Here is a 21,090-nt window from a genome sequence, read left to right as displayed (position 1 = left end):
GTGGAAGGAGAAGCTGGGGAGGTGGCCTAGTAGTTAAGAACACTTACTGAGTTCCAGATGTCTGAGTTTGGATCCCAGCGTATATACAAGGGGCTTACCTGTAACTCCAGCTCCAAGGAATGCCATGTCCAACTCTGGCCTCCATGGGACCAGAACACATATGGTGTACACACACACACATTTATTTTTAAGTGGAAGGAGAGCACTGATTCCAGTTTTCCTCTGATTTTCACGTGTGTGCTGTGCATGGCCTAAGGATGCCCCCCAAACATATACACATAATGATAAATAAAATTTTAAAAATTAAGTCAAGAAATACTTGCAACTTTAGGTTTTTTTTTTTTTTTTTTAAAGGAATGAGTTACGGATGCTAAATATGTTGGTACATGCCTATAATCCCAGCACTTAGAAGGTGGAGACAGGGGGCTGGTGAGATGGCTCAGCGGGTAAGAGCACCTAACTGCTCTTCTGAAGGTCCTGAGTTCAAATCCCAGCAACCATATGGTGGCTCACAACCATCAGTAAGGAGATCTGACTCCCTCTTCTGGAGTGTCTAAAGACAGCTACAGTGTACTTACATATAATAAATAAATCTTAAAAAAAAAAAAAGAAGGCGGAGACAGAAGGATCTTGAATTTGAGACCAACCATACACCAAAGTCAAAGACAGAATAGGGTACGTAGCATAGCACTGTTTCAAATAACAAAACCCAAAGAAAAAATTTTTAGTGTACTAGGTTGTAAATCCAGAGCTGATGGAGTTTGAAAAATCAAGCTTCCAAATCAACTTCCCAAATTCAGACTGTTAAAAATTAAAATGTTAATAAGCATCAGGGCTAGGCAGTGGTGGTGCATGCCTTTAATCCCAGCACTTGGGAGGCAGAGGCAGGTGGATTTCTGAGTTCGAGGCCAGCCTGGTCTACAGAGTGAGTTCCCGAACAGTCAGGGCTACACAGAGAAACCCTGTCAAGAATAAGCATGAGGGCTGAAGAGATGGTTCACTGGTTAAGAGCAATGGCTGCTCTTCCAGAGTTACTGAGTTCAATTCCCAGCAACCACATGGTGGCTCACGACCATCTGTAACAGAATCCAATACCCTCTTCTGGTGTGTCTGAAGACAGTGATATGTACTCATAAACATAAAATAAATAAAAAAATAAGCATGATAATATAACTAGGCTATTGGTTGTCTTGTCTGTCTGTCTGTACTGAACACTGAGTTCAGGGCCTTACACATGCTAAGCACAAGTTCTATCACTGAGGCATCCATCTGTTGGCACACGTTTTTAACATTTGCACAATCACCTCTGAGAGTTCTCCCTTTGCAGATTTGACCAAACCTGTATCAAAAATATTTTTTCAGAAAGTTGCAACAGAGTGTAATATGACTTCTAACCTGCCACATATTATAGGAATCCGTGTGTAGGCGCCCCCTGATGTCATCTCCAGCCCTCCCCAGACCTGTGCTCTCTAGAGCATTCACTGGAGCAGCTTGCATGCATCTCACCCATATGCTACGTGCTTTGGGTTAGTGTGACTCCATTTGTTCTGAATACATGCAGACATCTCTCCTTGAGAACTTTTTATAGTAACTATTTACATGCTTTCATACTGGAAAACACATTGTAAGCACTAGTTAGAATAAGCAGTCTGGAGATGAGTTAAAGTATAAAGGAGGTATGTGGGTTATATACAAATATTATATATACATCTAGCACACGCATCACACACGCGCGCACGCGCGCACACACACACACACACACACCTCAGCTTTGGTACTCATGCAAGGTCTTGGAAGCAACCATCCAAAGACACAAACAACTGTACATTTTAAAGAGGCTTTTATATTGACTTACACTAGTACAATTCAGACAAAGGGGGGCGGAAAGCGAATCTTCCTTGCATTCTAAGGGCATGTTTAGAACAGTTTATGCTCTACCATAGAGACTGCGCACTCACCTGCTTCTTCTGGCTGCTCTCATTGCAACACCCTCCTGCAGACCAGGAGGTTCTCATTTCACTTGGGATTGTACTGTCCTTTGGTGCCTTCCAGTCTGCTGACGTGCAAATGCACGAGAAGATGGCTGCAATCCCTCTGCTTTCATCTTGTAGGTCACTTCAGAATGGCTATGTGTTCCCTAACACCTAACACCACAGCTCACTCTTACTCCAGTACTCGCCTTTACCTACAACAGGGGAAATCTTCTGGTCAAGTGTGTTAGATGATGATGTAAGAGCTCAAAGACCTCCAGCCACTAAGGGAGAGGATGTGTCTGTGATTAAGACACAGAACAATAATCTTTCACAGTGACAGTTCTTCTAAAAATGCCTTATTGCTCATTAAAACATCGCAACAAATGGCCTCATAATCGTCAATTTCTGAGACGATGCTATTGATGAGTGTGTGGGTTTCCTTTGATCCTTTAGTTATTAGCTCCCTCGTTTTTCTGAGTATTCTCAGCACTTTGAGAGCACACTGTCACAGCCAGAAGACACCTCTTACTGTACCTTCCCAAACTAGTTCCTAAAGTGTAACACGAAGGGACACACCTACACATCCACAGGCCGATGAGGAAGGCTGTGCCAGGACTGCCACTCACACCATTCAACTGACAGACACAGGGAGGGCATCCAGGCTTCGCACTGTAGGTCAGACACCAAAAAAGACAAAAGGGGCCACTATCCTCTCTGACTTTGTGTGAACCAAAGATATTTATCATAAAATGAAAAGATTAGCCAGGCACAGCGGCATTTGCCTTTAAGACTTTGATCAGAGGTACATCTATAAATCTGAAGCCTCTCTGGTCAACAAAGGGAGTTCAAGGCCAAAGTACATAAGTAAGACCCTGTCTCAAAAATCCCAAAACAAACAAAAAACAAGATTAAAAAAAAAGTTTAAATATTAAACCCAGCACTTTCCACACACACTCACCCCACCTACCTTTAATAAGGGATTCTCTGAACTAGAACACAGACATTAGTCTCCCTCTGCCTCCTGAGTGCTGGGATTAAAGGTGTGTGCCCGGCCACTTTCCACTTCTCCATAAATTACTTTCCTTCCCGTTTCTCACAAACACAGCCATCTATTAGGCCTATTTATTTGAAACAATATTTTAGTTGAAGCAAAGAGAAATGCAGAAGGAAAGAAACAGTTGTCTTTGAAAAGTATATAACTGAGATCAATTTATTTGATACATGGAAAATTCTCAGAAAACAATCAAAATTAAGGGCCCAAAGATGGCTCAGCAGATAAAGGCATCTGTTTACCAAGCCTGATGTTCTATCACCAAGACCCACACTGTACCAGAGAACTGACTCCTCTAACTCGACTCTGAGCTCCACACACAGGCCATGGCACACACAGGTCCACGTACACACAGATACACAAAATAAAGACAAATGTAATAAAAATAATAATAAGGAAAATAAAAATGAGGTTCTCCACGTTTAATTTTTTTTCTTCAAATTTAGAATGAAAATGGGAAGAGGAAGGAGAGGGGAACAAGCAGGCGAACAGGTTTGTAACTGGCTAAGTCGTTACTGTTGCTAAGGAAGGGTGATCTTGTGTAAAATATCCTCCCAACAACAGAAGGAAGCGCCATCATGACAGTCAGAAGGGCAGGCAGGGCAGGCAGACCTCCGCCACAGCCCTCTAAGTAGATCTCCTACACACATCCTACAACTTCCTTCCTACCGATTAGTATTTTTTTGTATAAAAATAATGTCTAAACTAAGAAAGGTAGAAACCAAAGGAGCACACTCACATCTGGACAGAGACAGTCACCTCAGAAGACAAAAAACTTCAAGATCACAGTACACAGCAGTTATTTATTTAAATACTTGAAAAGGTCAATGATGGAAAAAATAGGTTTATTGTGAGAGTTTATATTCATTAGATTTATTTTACCATTAAAAAAGTGTTGCCTCTAGGTTATCCTGGCCAGATACAGAACACATCATGACACATGCAGCTACGGCAATAACTACACAGACACGGCCATTCGAGGACGGTTTCACTTCAGGTGGGATTCAGCAGTGGTCAGGGCGGCTTCTTTATTGTAACTAAAAACATTGATAATATACAAACTGTTTTCCCCGTTTGATTGAAAGGGCTATAAAATCCACACTCTGACAAAGAAGCAATGTGGTGACACAGGTAACCTCCGCCACCTGCTCCTGCCTCAGGCCCTCAGCCACATACTCAGCTCCACAACTTTCTAGGTTTCATGATGGCTTTGAAGCCGGCCTACCGTAAGTGACGGAAACAGAGTGGTTTTGGAAAGCTGACCTTGTCTCCTGTGTGATCTTAAAAATGGAGAGAAACGGCTACAGAAGCCAAAGGATCGTTCTGAGTCACCTTGAAATAAATACGTGATGCCTGAGTAAACACAATCTCTGGGTGACTGAAACCTAGCAGGGTGAGCCAAGTGAACACTAGAACACTACTGTAGAAATGTCTGGAAACACCATTTCTAGAAGTCAGTTCAGGAGACCGTATCTTGCTTGAATATGTACATTATTTACAAAATATTCCCTTTTGGCCTCTGAAATTTAGCCACTTATATTTGGCTACTAAGATGTTTTCTTTCCACATGCCAGTCAATACTGCAGTCATTACTATGAGTAAAATACTCTTATGCATGAATTACAAATATTAATAAAGTAACTCTGCATGTATAAATATCTCAATATTCTAGCAGAATTTAAAGCATTCAGAATGTACATTAGAAGTATGTGTTTTGGTAGGCCGGTGCTTTCCTTAATCATCGCTGTTTCAGTAGTGCTTTGTACATAGCAAAGCCCACAACTGCAAAGACAGTAGCACCAAAGCTTGCGCGAAGCCAGAACGTTGAGCTCTTGAGGTCAGCTTGTGTCACGTGCCTGCAGTCAGAAAATACAATTAATATTTAAAACATTATTAGTAGGAAAAGTTACAGTACTCATCTAACTGTCTATCTGGGGGAAGTGTTAGCACACTTGTCAGGCTAACTGCATACAGTAATGCTCACGCAAAACACTGATCGATATAGCTACTACACACAAATAGACTTCAGTAAAGACAAATGTCTTTACAATTAGAGACTATTCAGAAGCTAACACCTAAATTTTCCTATATTTTTGTCACGTGGGAAATGAAGTCAGATAAACCAGCTGAAGACTTCTTAATGTCACCGTAATCCTTCAAAATGAGAATTGGGCCAGAGTCTCCCATTTTCAGGGTCACATTCATTGTATGTGAGGAAGACAGCTCTTCTATCCTCAGGAATCAAAAGCTATCTTGTAAGCAGTTAATTGACAAGTGACAATACTGTCTCAAGAGCAATGAAATTACCCCCCTCTAAAAAAGTTCCAAGGAAGAAGGGAAGATTGACTAGTTGGCATTAGTTTGGTCACTGCTAATTGAAAGAGAAAAAACCCAAAAACTAAACCCAACAAACCTTGATGTTAGTCAGACAGGCAGTGGTAACGACAGCAAACGAAGGGCATGAGGTAATGTGATGATGCATCAAAAGATAACGGCACAAAAGAAGCCATATTATGCATGACAAGATCTGGGAGAGCCTGTGCCACAACTGCGTTTGTGAGCATGTTCAGTTAGTAACACTGCTAAGCCCCCTCAGGCGTCTCGAGTGTGACAGCTTACCATGAACAGGACAGAGCTTAAAGCAATGATCTGAACACTGTATTTAAGTGCCAGTGAAGAGAGTTAGGCTGGGCTTTCAGAGAAGCGGACACACAGAGGTGCTATGAGAACTTCCAGAATTAAGAGCTCAGTTTAGACAGTCTTGGCTACTTTACAATTAGGCAAGCAAGAGTCAGATCATTAAAAGAAGAAGACACTGTCATATGCAAAGGAAGTAAGAGCCAAGAGTTCAAATCGTACATAACTGCTTAACCTTAATCATAGCTATACAAGTTTGGATTAGTTCTCACAAATGCAATCTGTTCTTCCCTAGAAACCACTGCAACCCAAGCCAGTGCTCCGTGCTCCTCACACAGGCAAACACCACATGCACTCCACAGCTCATCCTCAACCCAAGTCTCTTTTCCCACAGTTATGTTTTACACAGCAAAGGATATCACAGTTCATTCTACATTCTAAGTTAGTTCTTCCAGCAGGCATTGTTTTTACTTCTTCAAAGGTTAGGGAAGAGAATATTTAGATCTCGATTTTGTCTAGCTGGGAAGATTCTAATAAGACCAGCCCACTGGTGGTGGGAAACGTTACCTGTCATCAAGAAAAAGCTGACCGTGAGATGACTCCATGAAGATGGAATCTTCTATGGAGCTGACGGCGTGCACCTGGTGAGTAATACTGCCTTCGTCGTCTGCTAACAGCATGGCACCCCACTCAGCTACCCGGGCTTTTAACCTTTCACACACATGCACACAGTTCACAGCAGAGATGTTATTGAAATAACATCTTTCAACTTAACATACTACATATATTTTGGGTTGCTTTTCTATCAGATTGAATCTTATGCTTTCTATATTTAAAATCTATGTATCACATAGATAACTGCTGAGTTAAAAACAATCTCTAGCCGGGCAGTGGTGGCACATGCCTTTAATCCCAGCACTTGGGAGGCAGAGGCAGGCGGATTTCTGAGTTTGAGGCCACCTGGTCTACAGCCTGGTCCAGGACAGCTAGGGCTACACAGAGAAACCCTGTCTCGAAAACAAAAAACAAAAAACCCAATCTCTAAGTACTCTTAAAACATTCATACACTGAACAAGGAGACCGAAGCTGCCACATGCGTCTCCCATATAACTTTAGGAGGCTGGTCTCAGTAGACAGGAGACACTAAGAAAAATCCTTCAAACCACTGCTGTAAGCACTAGCACTGCCTGACAAAACCTGACCACCTCAGTAGTCACTCAAATGGGGCTAACACTCACTGTCATGGAGTTTATGTACCGAGAATTTCAGAATGTTGAAAACTAAAAGTACTATCCATGACAAAAAAATGACTCCAACATTCCAAACTGCTAGATTATCAAGAATCCAGCCTGAAGCCGGGTGTGGTGGCGCACGCCTTTAATCCCAGCACTCAGGAGGCAGAGGCAGGCGGATTTCTGAGTTTGAGGCCAGCCTGGTCTACAAAGTGAGTGCCAGGACAGCCAGGGCTACACAGAGAAACCCTGTCTCGAAAAACCAAAAAAAAAAAAAAAGAATCCAGCCTGAGACGGGCAGAGTCTGCATTTCTAGCAGGCAAAGAGATGACTTAAAGCAGGTAGTTCTCGACCTGGGGGTGTGGCCCTGTAGGGGTCGAATGATTCTGTCACAGGGGCCACCTGAGACCATCAGAAAACACAGATGTTTACATTACAATTTGTAACAGCAGCAAAATATCAGCTATGAAGAAACAATGAAAATACTTCTATGGTTAGAGGTTCCCACAACATGAGGAACTGTATTAAAGGGTCACAGCATTAGGAACACTGAGAACCACTGACTTAAAGTAACATCACAGGTGTATGTCGCTGAAAGTGTCTCACAGCTTTTGCTTCAACTTTGAGTGCTCATTCCAGGTAATCTTGGGGAATAACCCAGGGCCTTGCATATCCCATCACTAAGCCACATCTCTAGTTTTATTTATTTTAATTTCCATCAGGGATTTGTGATGTGCCTTGAGCCTGGGATCCTCCCACTTTTGCCTCCCAGAGTTGGAATTATGGGCAGGAGCCACTATGTCCAGACAGCTTGCTTTTGTTATTTTTTTTTTTTCCTTTTTTCTTCAATGTACAGGGAGAAAGCGATGAGCATTAAAGCTTACCGATGTCACACCAGCATCTGTCACAGTTAGCTCTCATCAACAGTCCTTAAATGAGTGTGTGCTTCAAAAGCTCCCTTTGTTGCTGTTTCAAGTTTTGTTGCTTGTGGGGGCGGGAGGGGGGTGAGGAGAATGTGGGAGGGCAGCACTGCAGTGGAGGTCAGAGGCCAACGTGAAGGTGTCAGGTTCTCCCAGGTATGTACTGAAGTCAAGAATGCTTCCTCAAGCTGGGCAGTGGTGGCACATGCCTTTAATCCTAGCACTTGGGAGGCAGAGGCAGGCGGATTTGAGTTCGAGGCCAGCCTGGTCTACAGAGTGAGTTCCAGGACAGCCACGGCTATACAGAGATCCCTGTCTCATAAACCCAGGTTTATAGATGATTTAGATACACAGGAAATGCTGCATAATCTCTACGCTGACTAGGGATGCTTAAAGAACAAATCAGGCAAACTCTACCTCATCATATTCTTCAATATACAAACTAAATGGAAAGTAACCTGAAGTCCTAAGCAGGAGCAGCTGACTGAGAATCTGTACCACAAGCTTTTGAGTTACTTTAAATTGAACCATATGGTGTTCTTCCCCAGTAACAAAATTTACAGTGTTGGAAATGAAAGCAAAGCTCAGATGACCTTCCCGTGTGGGTGGTCAATAGGAATGGACCCAGAGGCCCCTGGGTTTGAATGCTTGGCTTAGGAAGTGACACTATTAGGAGGTATAGAAGAAGTGTGTCACCGTGGAGGTGGGGTTTGAGGTCTCATATATGCTCAAGTCCAGCCAGTATGACACAGTCTCCTTCTGCTGCTCTCAGATCAAGATACAGAACTCTCAGCTCTTCCAACACCAAGTATATTTGCAGGATGCCATGCTTTCCACCATGATGATAATGGACTAGACTGTAAGCCAGCCCCAAATTAAATGTTTTCCTTTATAAGAGTTGCCTTGGTCATGGTGTCTCTTCACAGTGATAAAACCCTAACTAAGACAGAAACTGGTACCTGGAGTGCGGTATTACTGTGATAGGTGTGACCATGCTTTTTTAGAGAAATGTGGATTTTGGGTCTCTGATTTAGAAAAACAGTGAAATGCTTTAAGCACTGCTCAATGGGCCATCCAAGTAGCCTAAGACAGTGACGCTGAGGATGATGTGCACTGTGGGAGCCTGGCTCAAGGGTTCAGAGGAGAAGGATTTGACTATGTTGCCTAGAGAGTGCTCTTGTGGTATTTTAGTGAAGAATGTGGCTGCTTTTTGCCTTAGTCTGAAGAGTCTGCCTGAGGACAAGGTGAAGAGATTTAGATTAATTGCATTAACAAAAGAAATCTCAAAACAGCCTAGTGTAGACTCTATTATGTGGTTACTACTGTCCACTCTTACAGAAAGTGTTTTGATGAAAAAGAGCATGCTAAACAAGGAAAAATACACGCTGTGAAGAGTGGCACCAAAAGTGGGAGGAACTAAATCATAGGATTCAAGTTGATAAACGGATGGAGAAACAGAATAAAGGGAGTGGTGACTCACAGAAGATCACACCCAGCTGAGCTTCCGTCTTGTGAAAAGGAACTAGAGAGCAGCTAGAGCTCAAGTGTGGTAGTGTACACCACACTCCTTTAGTAAAGTGATCAGGACAGAGGCACCGCAGCTCTCAAGTTCAAAGTCAGAGCAAGGTCTGACTCTGCAAGTCACAGGACAGCCAAGCCTAGGCAGTGAAGGAAACCACTGAAAATAGAAAGCAAGTTATATAGATATAATAGAAAAAGGGTGCCATGTTCCAGTCCCAGCAAGCAGCAGAACTTGGCAGCTTCAGACATGTGGGACTTCTGGCTTTAGAGTCAAGATAGAAGAAAGGGGTTATGCGATCTCCCTCAATGACTAAGGAAAGCCACTGAAGCCATGCATGTGTCAGGGGTGTCCTTGCATGGAGGCCCAGAAAGGCCATTGTGCGAAGGTGAAGCCTGCATTGCCATAGAGACCCCCAAGAGGTTAGAGATGCCAGAGCTGTTGGATACCTGCTAAAGATACCTGCTGAGGAAAGCTGTTACCAGGGTGTGAAACCAACCCTAGAGAAAGAAAGGTTTTGCAATCAACAAAGCTGAAAGGAGTTGGAGATCTGAAGACACATCTGACATGGAGATGCAGAGTTTGATGTCTGTCTGTTAGTTTTCGGGTTTTGCTTTGATCCAGTGAGGAAATTCTGGATCCCTTCCCTATGTTTTTGAATGATACTGTATGTTCTATGCCATTATATACTGGAAGTATGTGATCTGATGTTTTGACTTTGATTTTATAGGGTATTACATTTAACAGATTGCATGAGACCTTGACCTTTGGACGTTTAAATATTGTTGAGACTGTGACAGACTATGGGGATTTTTGAAGTAGGACTAAATGCATTTAGCATTATGGTATGGCTACAAGTGTATGGGGGCAGGGAGTACAATATGATTGAATATGATGGGGGCAGGGCAAGTTTGAATAGAACTGTCCCCTACCTCCCACCCTCAATTCTGCAGAGTAGAATAGAAATAGAAATAGAAATAAAATAGAGTAGACTAGACTAGACTAGAATAGAGTCATGTGTTTTGAATTCTTGGCTAATAGGGAGTGGCATACTATAAGGTGTGGCCTTGTTGGAGGAAGAGTGTCACTGTGAAGTAAGCTTCAAGGTTTCGTATATGCTCAAGTTTGGCCAATGTGATAAGTCTCTGTCTGCTGCCTTTGGGTCAATATGTAGACTTCTCAGCTTCTCCAGCACCATGTCTGCCTGCACACTGCTGTGCTTCCTCCATGATAGTAGACTGAACCTCTGAAACTGTAAGCCGGCCCCAATTAAAGGTTCTTCTTTATCAGAGTTGCTATGGTCATGATGTCTCTTCCCAGCAATAAAACCCTTAGACAAAATTATGAAAATATTCAGATATGAAATAAGGCTTCTATGTGGCCCTTGCTGTCCGGGAACTCACACAGTTCCTGCTGTCTCTGCCTCTGGGGTGCTGCTGGGTTGAAGCATGCTTGCTTTCTTGCATGTGTGAATGCCCTCCTGAGGGAACGAGGCTCTCAGCTAACAGTCCATCAATGACTTTTAATGAAATACCAGTTCTTTATCAACAGTATTAATTAAGATATGCTTAGCACGGCAACCAGTAGTGACCAATCACCAACTACTGTCAAAACCTGAGAAAACAGAAATCTCCATTCTCCTTGACACCCAAATACGTTCCCTTGGGTGACGAGTCAACTGTGGGGCGAAGAACGGAGACACTGTCACCCCCTGGGGTCCTCCTTTTCTGCTGTGCTTGTTTGGGACAGGCTCTTGAACATGTAGCAATCTAAGCACTGCACCAGGCTCCGTCTGCCTCCATTTTCAAGGGACTACCTTAAAACTAAGACTGCAAAATGGTGGCTTGTACACACACACTTTGTTCTGGTAATTTCTAAAGTCTTTTTTTTTTAAATATGATTTTATTTATTATATGTAAGTACACTGTAGCTGTCTTCAGACACTATTTTCTCCTCTCTCTAGCCCCGCTCACTCAGGCCCAAAGATTTATTTATTTATTATATGTTAGTCATCTTCAGACACCCCAGAAGGGGGCATAAGATCAGATCTCATTACAGATGGTTGTGAGCCACCATGTGGTTGTTGGGATTTGAACTCAAGATCTTCGGAAGAGCAGTCAGTGCTCCTAACCGTCAAGCCATCTCTCCAGCCCCTCTAAAGTCTTTAATGCATATCTGTCAATTACCAGAAGATTTCACATCAAATTTTGTTTTTTGGTGGGTTTTTGTTTGTTGAGACAAGGTGTGCTATCCTGGAAGCCTGTACATCAGGCTGGCCTGGAACTCAGAGATCCACTTGCTTCTGCCTGGACTAAAGGGGTGTGCCACTACAGGGCCTCGTTCTAGCACATGAGAACAACTTCTGTGGCACAAGCACATGGTGATTCTCCTGCCTCAGCTTCTCTCTCTAATGTGGGATTAGAAGTGTGGGTAGTAGCATGTAACAAGCTCACGTCACATAAAACTTCTGATTTGTAGTGTTTTGTAGAATCAGAGAGCCAGGCAGCAGTGGTCCTCCCCGGCACAGGATAGAGCATAACAGTGAGTGCCTCCTGCAGACAGGCCTCTTCCAGCCTCTCTCTCCTCACACCTAGGCACTTCATCCACCCACACCCTCACCTACAATTCTAGATCCTTTGGGAACTGAGTTTGGGCCTCCACTTACCCACACTGCTTTCCTACATGCTATAACCTAGAAGAAGTCTGAAGGACTGCTGTGTTGACGAGGAAGAGTGGCCGTAAGCTGTTCTAAAGGACAGAGCTAAAACTAAGAGAGGAAAGCTACAGGAAAAACATCTTACCTAAGAAATTAAGAGCAAATGCAAAACTTCTCTCCAAAACAGAAAGCTGTAAGCAAATAGCTACCTCTCAAGAAGGCAGCAGAGAGAGCCATTCTCATGGTAGTATCCAGATGAATTTCAGAATTTTCCAACTCTTAAAACCCAACACCACAGCTAGGTTTGTTTGGTTTGAACTAGCCTTACACTCTTGCCACCCACCATGGGGGAGTCTGTCTCATTACAAGATACTCTCAAAAGACAGGCTGAACTTTACTACAGAGGAGCAAGGTAATCCCCTTAAGCAGTACTTAAACAGATCACATTCTTATTCTTGAGCTGTTACTGCTCAAAGCATCACTAAAACACTTGCAGAATACCTTTAAAACTCTTGGCAAATAGTCAGCATCTCATGGGCTCAGCTCCTACATTGGTGATGGCCACATACCAGATTATTTAATCCAGTTAGAGTCTAGCCAGGACACAGATGCAGCTAGAGTAGTCAAGGATGGGCCAAGTAGCTAAGCCATTTTTAACTAAATCTATTATTAGCTTGATCATATGTTTAATCAAGTCTAGCTCTTAACTGTATTTAGATGACTAAAAAAACCAAATTCATCCTTAGATGTATCCTTGATATAAAATATAAACTAATATTACATAGGTTTTAAATTTAAAAACATTTAAAAGGGTAGCATGGTAAGGAGAAGAATGAAAGCTCAATGCTTTGAGAGAATAAATGCATCCTTTCCCCATTTCATTTCTGAGAGAATACCTTACTTTCTAGGGCTATGGCATAGATCAGCTCACTGAGTGTGACTTCAGTAAGTAAGCTGCTTATTTGGAATAGACAGGGTTAGTTAACTTGAGGGAGGAGGCTTAGAATCCAGCACTACAGCTCTTTTTTCTGTTCCATACTCCTTAAGACCTTTAAAGCCCTGAGTGACTCAATAGCTAAGGGTTCTTTATAACATGTGAGTTTAGTTGTCAGCGACAACCCCCACCCCACCCCTTGAAAAAGTAATTGGGGATCTTTTAATAAATTTGATCTTTTTTCCTAAAAAAGAAAAAAAAAGACCTTTAAAGCTGATTATTAGTCTTGTTTCTAGAAGCCATGTTCTTTCAAGTAAACATTCAAGGTACTTTTTTTTCCCAAAAGGAATTCTGGAATTATAAATGGTTTCAAGAACACAATATAATCCATATTAGTATGGTCTGCATATGGTATGTCATAGGAACATGAACTAAATACAGTACAGTGCTTTTGATTTTGGATTGACATGTCTTTTCCTTACCACAAAAGTCCTTCTAATCTACAACTCACACCCAAAAGACTATAACATCCATGTACATATTATGTCCTAAAATGGAAGATAACTACTTTCGTAATGAAAAATACTCAAATCTTGTTTTATAGTTCCCCAAATAGACCTACTAATTAAAAAACATTATTAATGATGATTCCCAAACTAAACATTGCCACCACATTGAGACTTTCAGTGGGAGTTAGTGGGGGTCAGCTGGCTTTTGCCTTTGTAGTGAGTAGCTCTATCATAAATAGTTATCCACGTTTTCTTTTGTATTTTAACAGAATGCCTGGTACCCAGTAAATAAAGTTAAGAACCTGTTAAGAACTGCAGTGAAGATTTTGTTCTTTACAGATTGCAGCAAGTCTGAGTTGAGGAAGTTCTGACAGATGCAAAATGTACACCTGTTGCAGGTGCACATGCAGCGTAACCGGGCATGGCTGTGAACACACAGAAGGACAGGGTTGAGTTCTCACTTCTAAATACGGCACAAGCCGAGGGTGCCAGCTTAAAAAAATAGGCATAAGCAACACTGTTTGTAGAAAGGAGAAGGACAGTGTGGGGCATGCTAAAGTTGTGCAGAATTCCACATTTGCTGAAAACACAGTAAGCAGGAACAGTTCTTCCTTCCTCCCTGGAGAAAATCTAGGGAATATTAGCTAACACTTTAAAAAAAACTGCTGGAGGGAGAGTGGAATCATCATTAGATGAGATTTAGTGGAATACATATGCACAGCAATAGATGGCACCCTCAACTAAATTAATAAAAATAAAACTTGAGTAAGGCATAGCACCAACTGAAAGGACAGGTTTGCTAGCATTTGAGTAAGCGCTCCCTCGTCTTCCTCCTCCCTCAGCATACACACATGCCTGAAAACCAGGAAGGAGAAGGTGACAAACGTACAAAAGCCAACCCTACGAAGATATGAACTGCATCGTCTTTAATTCACCAAGCACCCTGGCTCCCAAAGGAAACCAGAGTGCTTCATAAATATGCACTAGAAGAAATGCAGAGTCAATTTCATCAGCTACAAAACAGCAGCTATAAGTATGACGGATGACACTCCGGTAAGGATGCAAATATCTACAGTAAGCCAATTGAATCACTTATGAAATTGAAGGGCTGACTCCTTTCTGGTTGAGTGGAGTTTTACTGGTTAGTGCAGGCACATGGGATAACCCACTTCACCTAAGCCCTGTCTAGAATGCAGGGGCCTTCAATGACTGTTCAGTGGTCAAACAAAGCCATCACACCATCCTTGACAAGGTATTGACTGGCACAGAACCCGCTGAGAAGAGCACCATTGGATGAAATAATGCCATCACTTCCTGGGTCATCTGATCATTTTCAAAGGCTTCTCAATCAAAGGACTTGGTTTAGCTTGTGAGAGCTGATGAGACCACAGCATGCAGTGGCATGGTTGTGGCCATTAGCAGTACCCCAAAAGTGCCTAACTCACAATATGAAGAAAAACAAGAATCAATTTTGAGAATTAATGTTCAAGACATTTCTTTTTAAAATCTGGCTTGTGGTGAGGAATTGTATCTCTGCTACTAAGACACTGCCAGCTGTCATACTGAAATCCATCCGTGATTTTATAAACTCGATCTGACTCTTCTATATACACATGGCTCCACCCACCAAAAAGGAGAGATGCAAAGTGTGCTGAGCAACAGGGAGATGCTTCATGAGAAGTGGTTTGTAGCTGGTTACATACAAGTGTCCATATATGTACATTTATCATATATACACACACACACACCAGTTAGCACGGGTGCTTTAGAGATGCAGCTCTAGGCACACCTGCAGCTACCTATGCAGCTGGAGAAGTACTGACACAGCAGGGAGGGCACTGAGTTACAGCTAGGCAGGGGGTCTGACCAAGCAGTGCGTTTCTAGATAGAACTAAATATTAACAGCAACCAAGAAGATTTGGCCACCCTATAAGAAATGTAAACAAATCCCACAGAATCATAAAGAAAAAGTAACTTACAAAGCAGTTTTTAGAAAGACCCAGATTTTTCTCAAATTCTCTATTCTATCAGTGCTGCCCATGTCTCGGGAGAGGCTGCCTCTGTAATGATCCTCTCTGCAGATAACATACATGAGAGTCTTAAAGCAAAGGTAAAACAAGGTTTTTAAATCTTATATTAATAGGAATGACTTGTCTTCCAATACAGATAGAAAAGCAAAGGTTTGCTGGTTTTTTTTCCCAAGTATTAAATAGAACACCAATATACTATGACTTCAAAAATTTGTACAATTAACACCTTTTTGGAAAGCATTAGTCTTTGTTTATAATAATGTTCAATTATTATTGTTGTATTTGAATAGTGTATTGATTATACTCTATTCTAGTTTTCATGAGAAAAATGACTTAAAGACTGACAAGAGAAATAAACAGAGTATGCTCTAAACTCCTGAGAAACGCACTGCCTGAAAAGCTGCTTATGTTACAAAATAGAATTTAAACAAAAACACTACTTGAGTTGGATGTCATTAAGATCATGCAATTTTAAGGCAGTTAGTAAACTATGAAGATAGCCATAGTTATATGCTTGCATATATATGCATGTATAGATATAATAAATGTACATGAAATTTATGGCTATAACAATGCAAAAACTTTACATAATGGACATTGCACCTGTAACTTTTTACAGCACTTTAAAAAGGCAAATCCTGAATTCAAACATAAAATTTAAGCTCAATGTAAATTCACAAAAGACTAGAATTCAGCACACACCAAAGGTCAATTATCAACATAAAAATTTAAAAATGAAATTGTGTTCATATGGAAAATGCCTTATAAGCATAAAGCAACATGATGTCAACTTCATTTTATCAGAACAGGATTGCTGTCCGATTCTTGGTGGGAGCTGTGCTTTATCATCGTCCTATTCTGTTAGGACAGCTACAGCTCGATCAAAACCATACAAGTGTTCTGGAAGCACTGCTCAGATCATTTATGACACTCAAACCAAATTGGCAGTTGCTCAAATTTAGCCCTTCTCATTACAAAGTTTCTTTCTGTTGCTGAACAATTTTTATGTGACAAAGATGCCGCATGGCAAATGGCATGCAATGTTAACTATGATCCATGCAACGTGAAAATGAAGACAGAGCAGTACTTACGGATACATGGCCATTGTTGTCAACTTAACAAAGATATCCTTACTGGGAGCATCAGCAGTATTGCAAGTGAAGGCTTGAGGTGGAGGCATTTTGTGTTTCCTGCAGAAATCAGTAGGTGAGATACTATGTTCCTGTTTGACTTCATGCAGGTCTGACTTTGCAGCTACAATTAAGCAGGGAATTCTGCTGTCCATAAAATGTTGCTATAGAATAAAAAAATAAAATCAAATATTGATGGCGAATTCAAAAATTACTATATAATGATGTAAATGAGAACACTTTCGCACACAAGCAAAGCAACGACAATTCCAAATGGAGAGAATGAGTAGCAAAGTTTGGTAGCGCTAGGTCAGTCTCCCGTCTCCAGGCCTGACCAGGACTGCTTTTCTTGTAGGTAACAAAACCCTCATTCTGAAGAGACACTATATAATTTTTTTTAAGATTTGTTTATTTATTTCATGTGCATGAGTACACTGTCTCTGTCTTCAGACACACCAGAAGAGTGAGTGCATCGGGTCCCATTACAGATGTTGTGAGCCACCATGTGGTTGCTGGGAATTGAACTCAGGACGTCTGGAAGAGCAGTCAGTGCTCTTAACCGCTGAGCCATCTCTCCAGCCCCAATAGCTGTAATTTCTAACAGTTAAAATATGTACCTATCTTCTATAATAAAAAGTATCATTTTCATTATATTGCCTCTAATGTTTTAACACATACATTTATATTTATACAACTACAGCTATGCTGGATCCAGCATTTAAAAACATAAGGCTATATCATCTCTGTACTTCAGGATCTAAACCATTGCTTTCAGCATTTGCTTATTATCTTACTAGATATTCATCCTTTCTAGAAAACTATTCTTCAACTGTTAGATGCCTGAATTTTCTGAGAGTTTTTTTTTGTTGTTGGTGGTGTTTTTTTGTTTGTTTGGTTGGTTTTTTTTTTTGTTTTGTTTTTTCGAGACAGGGTTTCTCTGTGTAGCCCTGGCTGTCCTGGAACTCACTTTGTAGACCAGGCTGGCCTCAAACTCAGAAATCCGCTTGCCTCTGCCTCCCAAGTGCTGGGCTGAAAGGTGTGCGCCACCATGCCCGGCCTGAGTTTTTGATGTTAAAAACAATGCTACAATAAATCTTTTTATACCTAGCGCTTTTTCCTCCTATTGACTCTTATTAATAACGTGAATGCTACACCTTGCAAGCCCCTAGTTCCTTCCCTTCTCTGGCTGCCATTCTTTGGGTAACTGGCACTATATGTGCTCTATTTCCACTGCTAACAGCCAAGAAGTCCTTCCAGTAATGCAAAGTCACAGGTACATAAGAGCATGTTACTGCTCTGACCGGGGCTCGGTTAGTGTGGAATGAAATTAGGAGCTTCAGAGATAGGGGACATAGCTGCATATATATATATATATATATATATATATATATATATATATATATATATATATATATATATATATATATATATATATATATATGTACGCTGTTGGTTTTAGATTTTTAGATGCATATATTTTGAAAACAACTCTGCAGTCTATATTCTTTTACTTTCTGACTAGGAAACACCACACTGGAGATCCTTCAAACTGTATACAAAGTTATAATTAGTCATGGGCATAAGAACAAACCTTAAAAATCCTGGCACAGTATTCAAAGGATTTGGGATTGGTGACATCATATACCAGGCATACAACATCACAGATGGTCTCAGCCTCAGTTAGAAATTCCGACTCTGAGATATCGTGCAGCTTGTAAAATAAAAAGATTATGGGAAACCAAAAATGGTGATATTTATATAAAAGTAACTTGACAAATTATGAGAGCATGCATAGTCCAAAACACAATGATTTACAAAGAACATAAGAATATTAATAGTCAGCAATGTCTACTGAGTACAAATATTTAACACTACACAAGACAAACAATATTCAACTCTTATCAGACAGAGTAAAATATAACATCATAAAATGTCTAACATTTGTTCAATGTGATTAACTGAGAAACTATCTCTGAGAAAAACAAAGTATGGATTTTTTTGTTTTGTTTTCGATTCTTGAGACAGGGTTTCTCTGTGTAGTCCTGGCTGTCCTGGAACTTGCTCCATTCCAGGCTGGCCTCAAACTCACAGAGATCCACTTGCCTCTGCCTCCCAAGTGCTGGAATTAACGGTGTAAGCCACCACTGCCCTGTTGGTTAGAAATGTTGTCTTATGAGAAAGCACCTTCCTGAAGTCACAGAGGTAATCTATTTTGAACCAAGTCTGAAATGGAATTCACAGCATCCAAGAAAAGCACAGAACCTTTCTACTATAATTCGCTGATAGGTTTTCCCCTTTTCATATTCATGTATATTTCCATACTCCTCCCTGATGAACATATAAACTTGATCAGATTACAGATAAACTACCAAGCACCGGCACTGGCTTCATACTTTTGCTAGCCAATGACATTAGAATTTAAAAATAATATTTTGAAGCAATTAGTTTGTTTGTCTTTATTTTGGTTTTTAGTGACAGTGTTTCTTTGTGTAGCCCTGGCTGTCCTGTAGACCAGCTGGCCTTGAACTCAGAAATCTGCCTGCCTCTGCCTCCCGGGTGCTGGGATTAAAGGCATGCGCCACCACTGCCTGGCATGTTTTTTTTTTTTTTTTAATTTATTAGCACAGAAGGCACATGTGTGCTGCATGTGTGTGAAGATCAGAGAATACCTCTGTGAAGCTGGTTTTCCCCTCCATCTTTATGTAGGTTCACAGATCAAATCAGACCTTAGGTTTTGTGGCAAGTACTGATGCCATTTCACTAACAGTGACTTAAAAAAACAAAAACAAAACAAAACAAAAAAAAACACTCAGGAGGCAAATGCAGGTGGAGCTCTCTGAGCTTGAGGCCAGTCTGGTCTACAAAGTGAGTTCCAGGCCAGCCAAGGTTGCAAAGTGAGCCCCCATATATATGTTAAAAAAAAAAAGAAGAACAGAAAGATGTGTGTGTGTACAGGTGTGTGTGAGAGAGAGAGAGAGAGAGAGAGAGAGAGACTGTGACTGTGAACTGCTTGATGTGGGTGGGTGCTGGACTCTAACTTGAATCCTCTGCAGGAGTAGTACACGTGCTAACTGCTGAGGTATCTCTCTAGCCCTGCAACAGTACATTTCTTTTCTTCTTAAATATTTTACCTATTTATATATAAAATGTATATGAGGACACTGTAGCTGTCTTCAGACACACCAGAAGAGGGCATTGGGTCCCATTACAGATGGTTGTGAGCCACCATGTTGATGTTGGGAATTGAACTAAGGATTTCTCTTAACCACTAAGCCATCTCTCAGCCCCGTCTGGGTTTCTTATTATGGGGTAGCTAATATACAATTAGGTGCACAAACAGACTAATCACAGAGAATCAGTGGAGTTAACATTCCAAAGAGTAAACCTAGTGAAAGGTAACACCCACATTCAGCATAACAACCATGAAATGAAAGCTAGTTAGTTTTAAACTAATTTAACAATGTACGAAATGCTTTAAGTCTTTGTACCATAGAAGATCTTACCAACAAGTATTTCTCTTGTCCATATACATAGACAGTGTTAATTGCATAATAGGACTTATGATCATCACGAATTTTCTTCTGCCTCTAAAAACAAAACCAAAAATCTAAATGTTTATAATAAAATATTAAAGTGACCTCTTTTCATCAGCACATACCTTTGTTCATGTGTTGGTGTGTTATACACAAAAAGACATTCATCCCTCTCCCTATTGCTATTTATGAGTAAAAACAGGATACTGCTTTTCTATCCTTAGTTCTGAGGGTATTGGGCTGAAGGTGTACTTCTATTGCATAAAGTAAAAGCAATAGCTGAAGAGGAAGTAGAGAGGATGAGTGAGCAGATATTCTGGAGCCTTCTGCTGGCAATTCTCATAGTCCACTTTGGCCTCACCCGAGAGCCATCTGTAAACAGTATTAGTCTTCTTAGTCACGGAAATAGTCAGAACTAGGCCTCAGCACTCATTTGCTATATGAACGTCACGTCACAGCCAGACTACAGAATCTAAACTATAACAATAGGTAGACCCAGGACTTGGAGTCTGAGACCAGCCTTGGATATGCAGCCAGTTCCAGGCCAGCCTGAGATTCTGTTTTAACACAGTACCCCAATCCGGTTAAGTATCTATCTTGCTTCACTGGTGTTATCTTTTGGAAAATCAGTGTTTAGATAGGGATTAAATGACTGTACATCATGACTTCTAATAACTACCTGAAAAAATAATGCCTATGAAATGTTTGAAAACATTACTATAAATGTTTGTTAGAAGACATTACATACTGATAATCCTCACCATTAGGTTTCTTCCAAGGAGAGACTGAAGAACTCCGGTTTTCCCACAGCCTTTCACTCCAATTACATTACACCTGAACACATTTCTTTGAGTTTGTTTTTTCTGCAGGTCAATCTTTTTATCCCTTGTTACTAAAGAGCAAAACAAACAACAGGAACATGAACCACGAAGGCTTACTCACTATACTTCCATTCCATCATCTATA

The 21,090-nt window shown here is 41.0% G+C and overlaps 1 protein-coding gene across 7 annotated transcripts in view; it reads right to left on the bottom strand.

The window, feature by feature from the left end:
- Nucleotides 1-3,764: 3,764 nt before the first annotated feature.
- Rhot1 (ras homolog family member T1) overlaps nucleotides 3,765-21,090 on the bottom strand; it is a 62,875-nt gene continuing 45,549 nt past the window's right edge. For 2 of the 7 annotated variants that reach the window (XM_029483400.1, XM_029483402.1), the window contains exons 15-22: nucleotides 20,886-21,016; nucleotides 20,095-20,178; nucleotides 18,183-18,302; nucleotides 16,553-16,755; nucleotides 15,411-15,506; nucleotides 13,734-13,856; nucleotides 6,229-6,372; nucleotides 3,853-4,880 (exon numbers count right to left, since the gene is read on the bottom strand). In XM_029483400.1, the coding sequence (XP_029339260.1) occupies nucleotides 4,763-4,880; nucleotides 6,229-6,372; nucleotides 13,734-13,856; nucleotides 15,411-15,506; nucleotides 16,553-16,755; nucleotides 18,183-18,302; nucleotides 20,095-20,178; nucleotides 20,886-21,016 (1,019 nt within the window). In that variant the 3' untranslated portion in view covers nucleotides 3,853-4,762. Of the gene's footprint in view, nucleotides 4,881-6,228; nucleotides 6,373-13,733; nucleotides 13,857-15,410; nucleotides 15,507-16,552; nucleotides 16,756-18,182; nucleotides 18,303-20,094; nucleotides 20,179-20,885; nucleotides 21,017-21,090 lie in introns of all 7 variants that reach the window. The other 5 variants (XM_021175385.2, XM_029483401.1, XM_021175387.2 and 2 more) reach the window with 5 other exon arrangements.

The sequence above is a fragment of the Mus caroli genome, chromosome 11 (genome assembly GCF_900094665.2).
Source record: "Mus caroli chromosome 11, CAROLI_EIJ_v1.1, whole genome shotgun sequence".
Taxonomy (NCBI): domain Eukaryota; kingdom Metazoa; phylum Chordata; class Mammalia; order Rodentia; family Muridae; genus Mus; species Mus caroli.
This window is presented reverse-complemented; position numbering and strand designations above follow the sequence as displayed.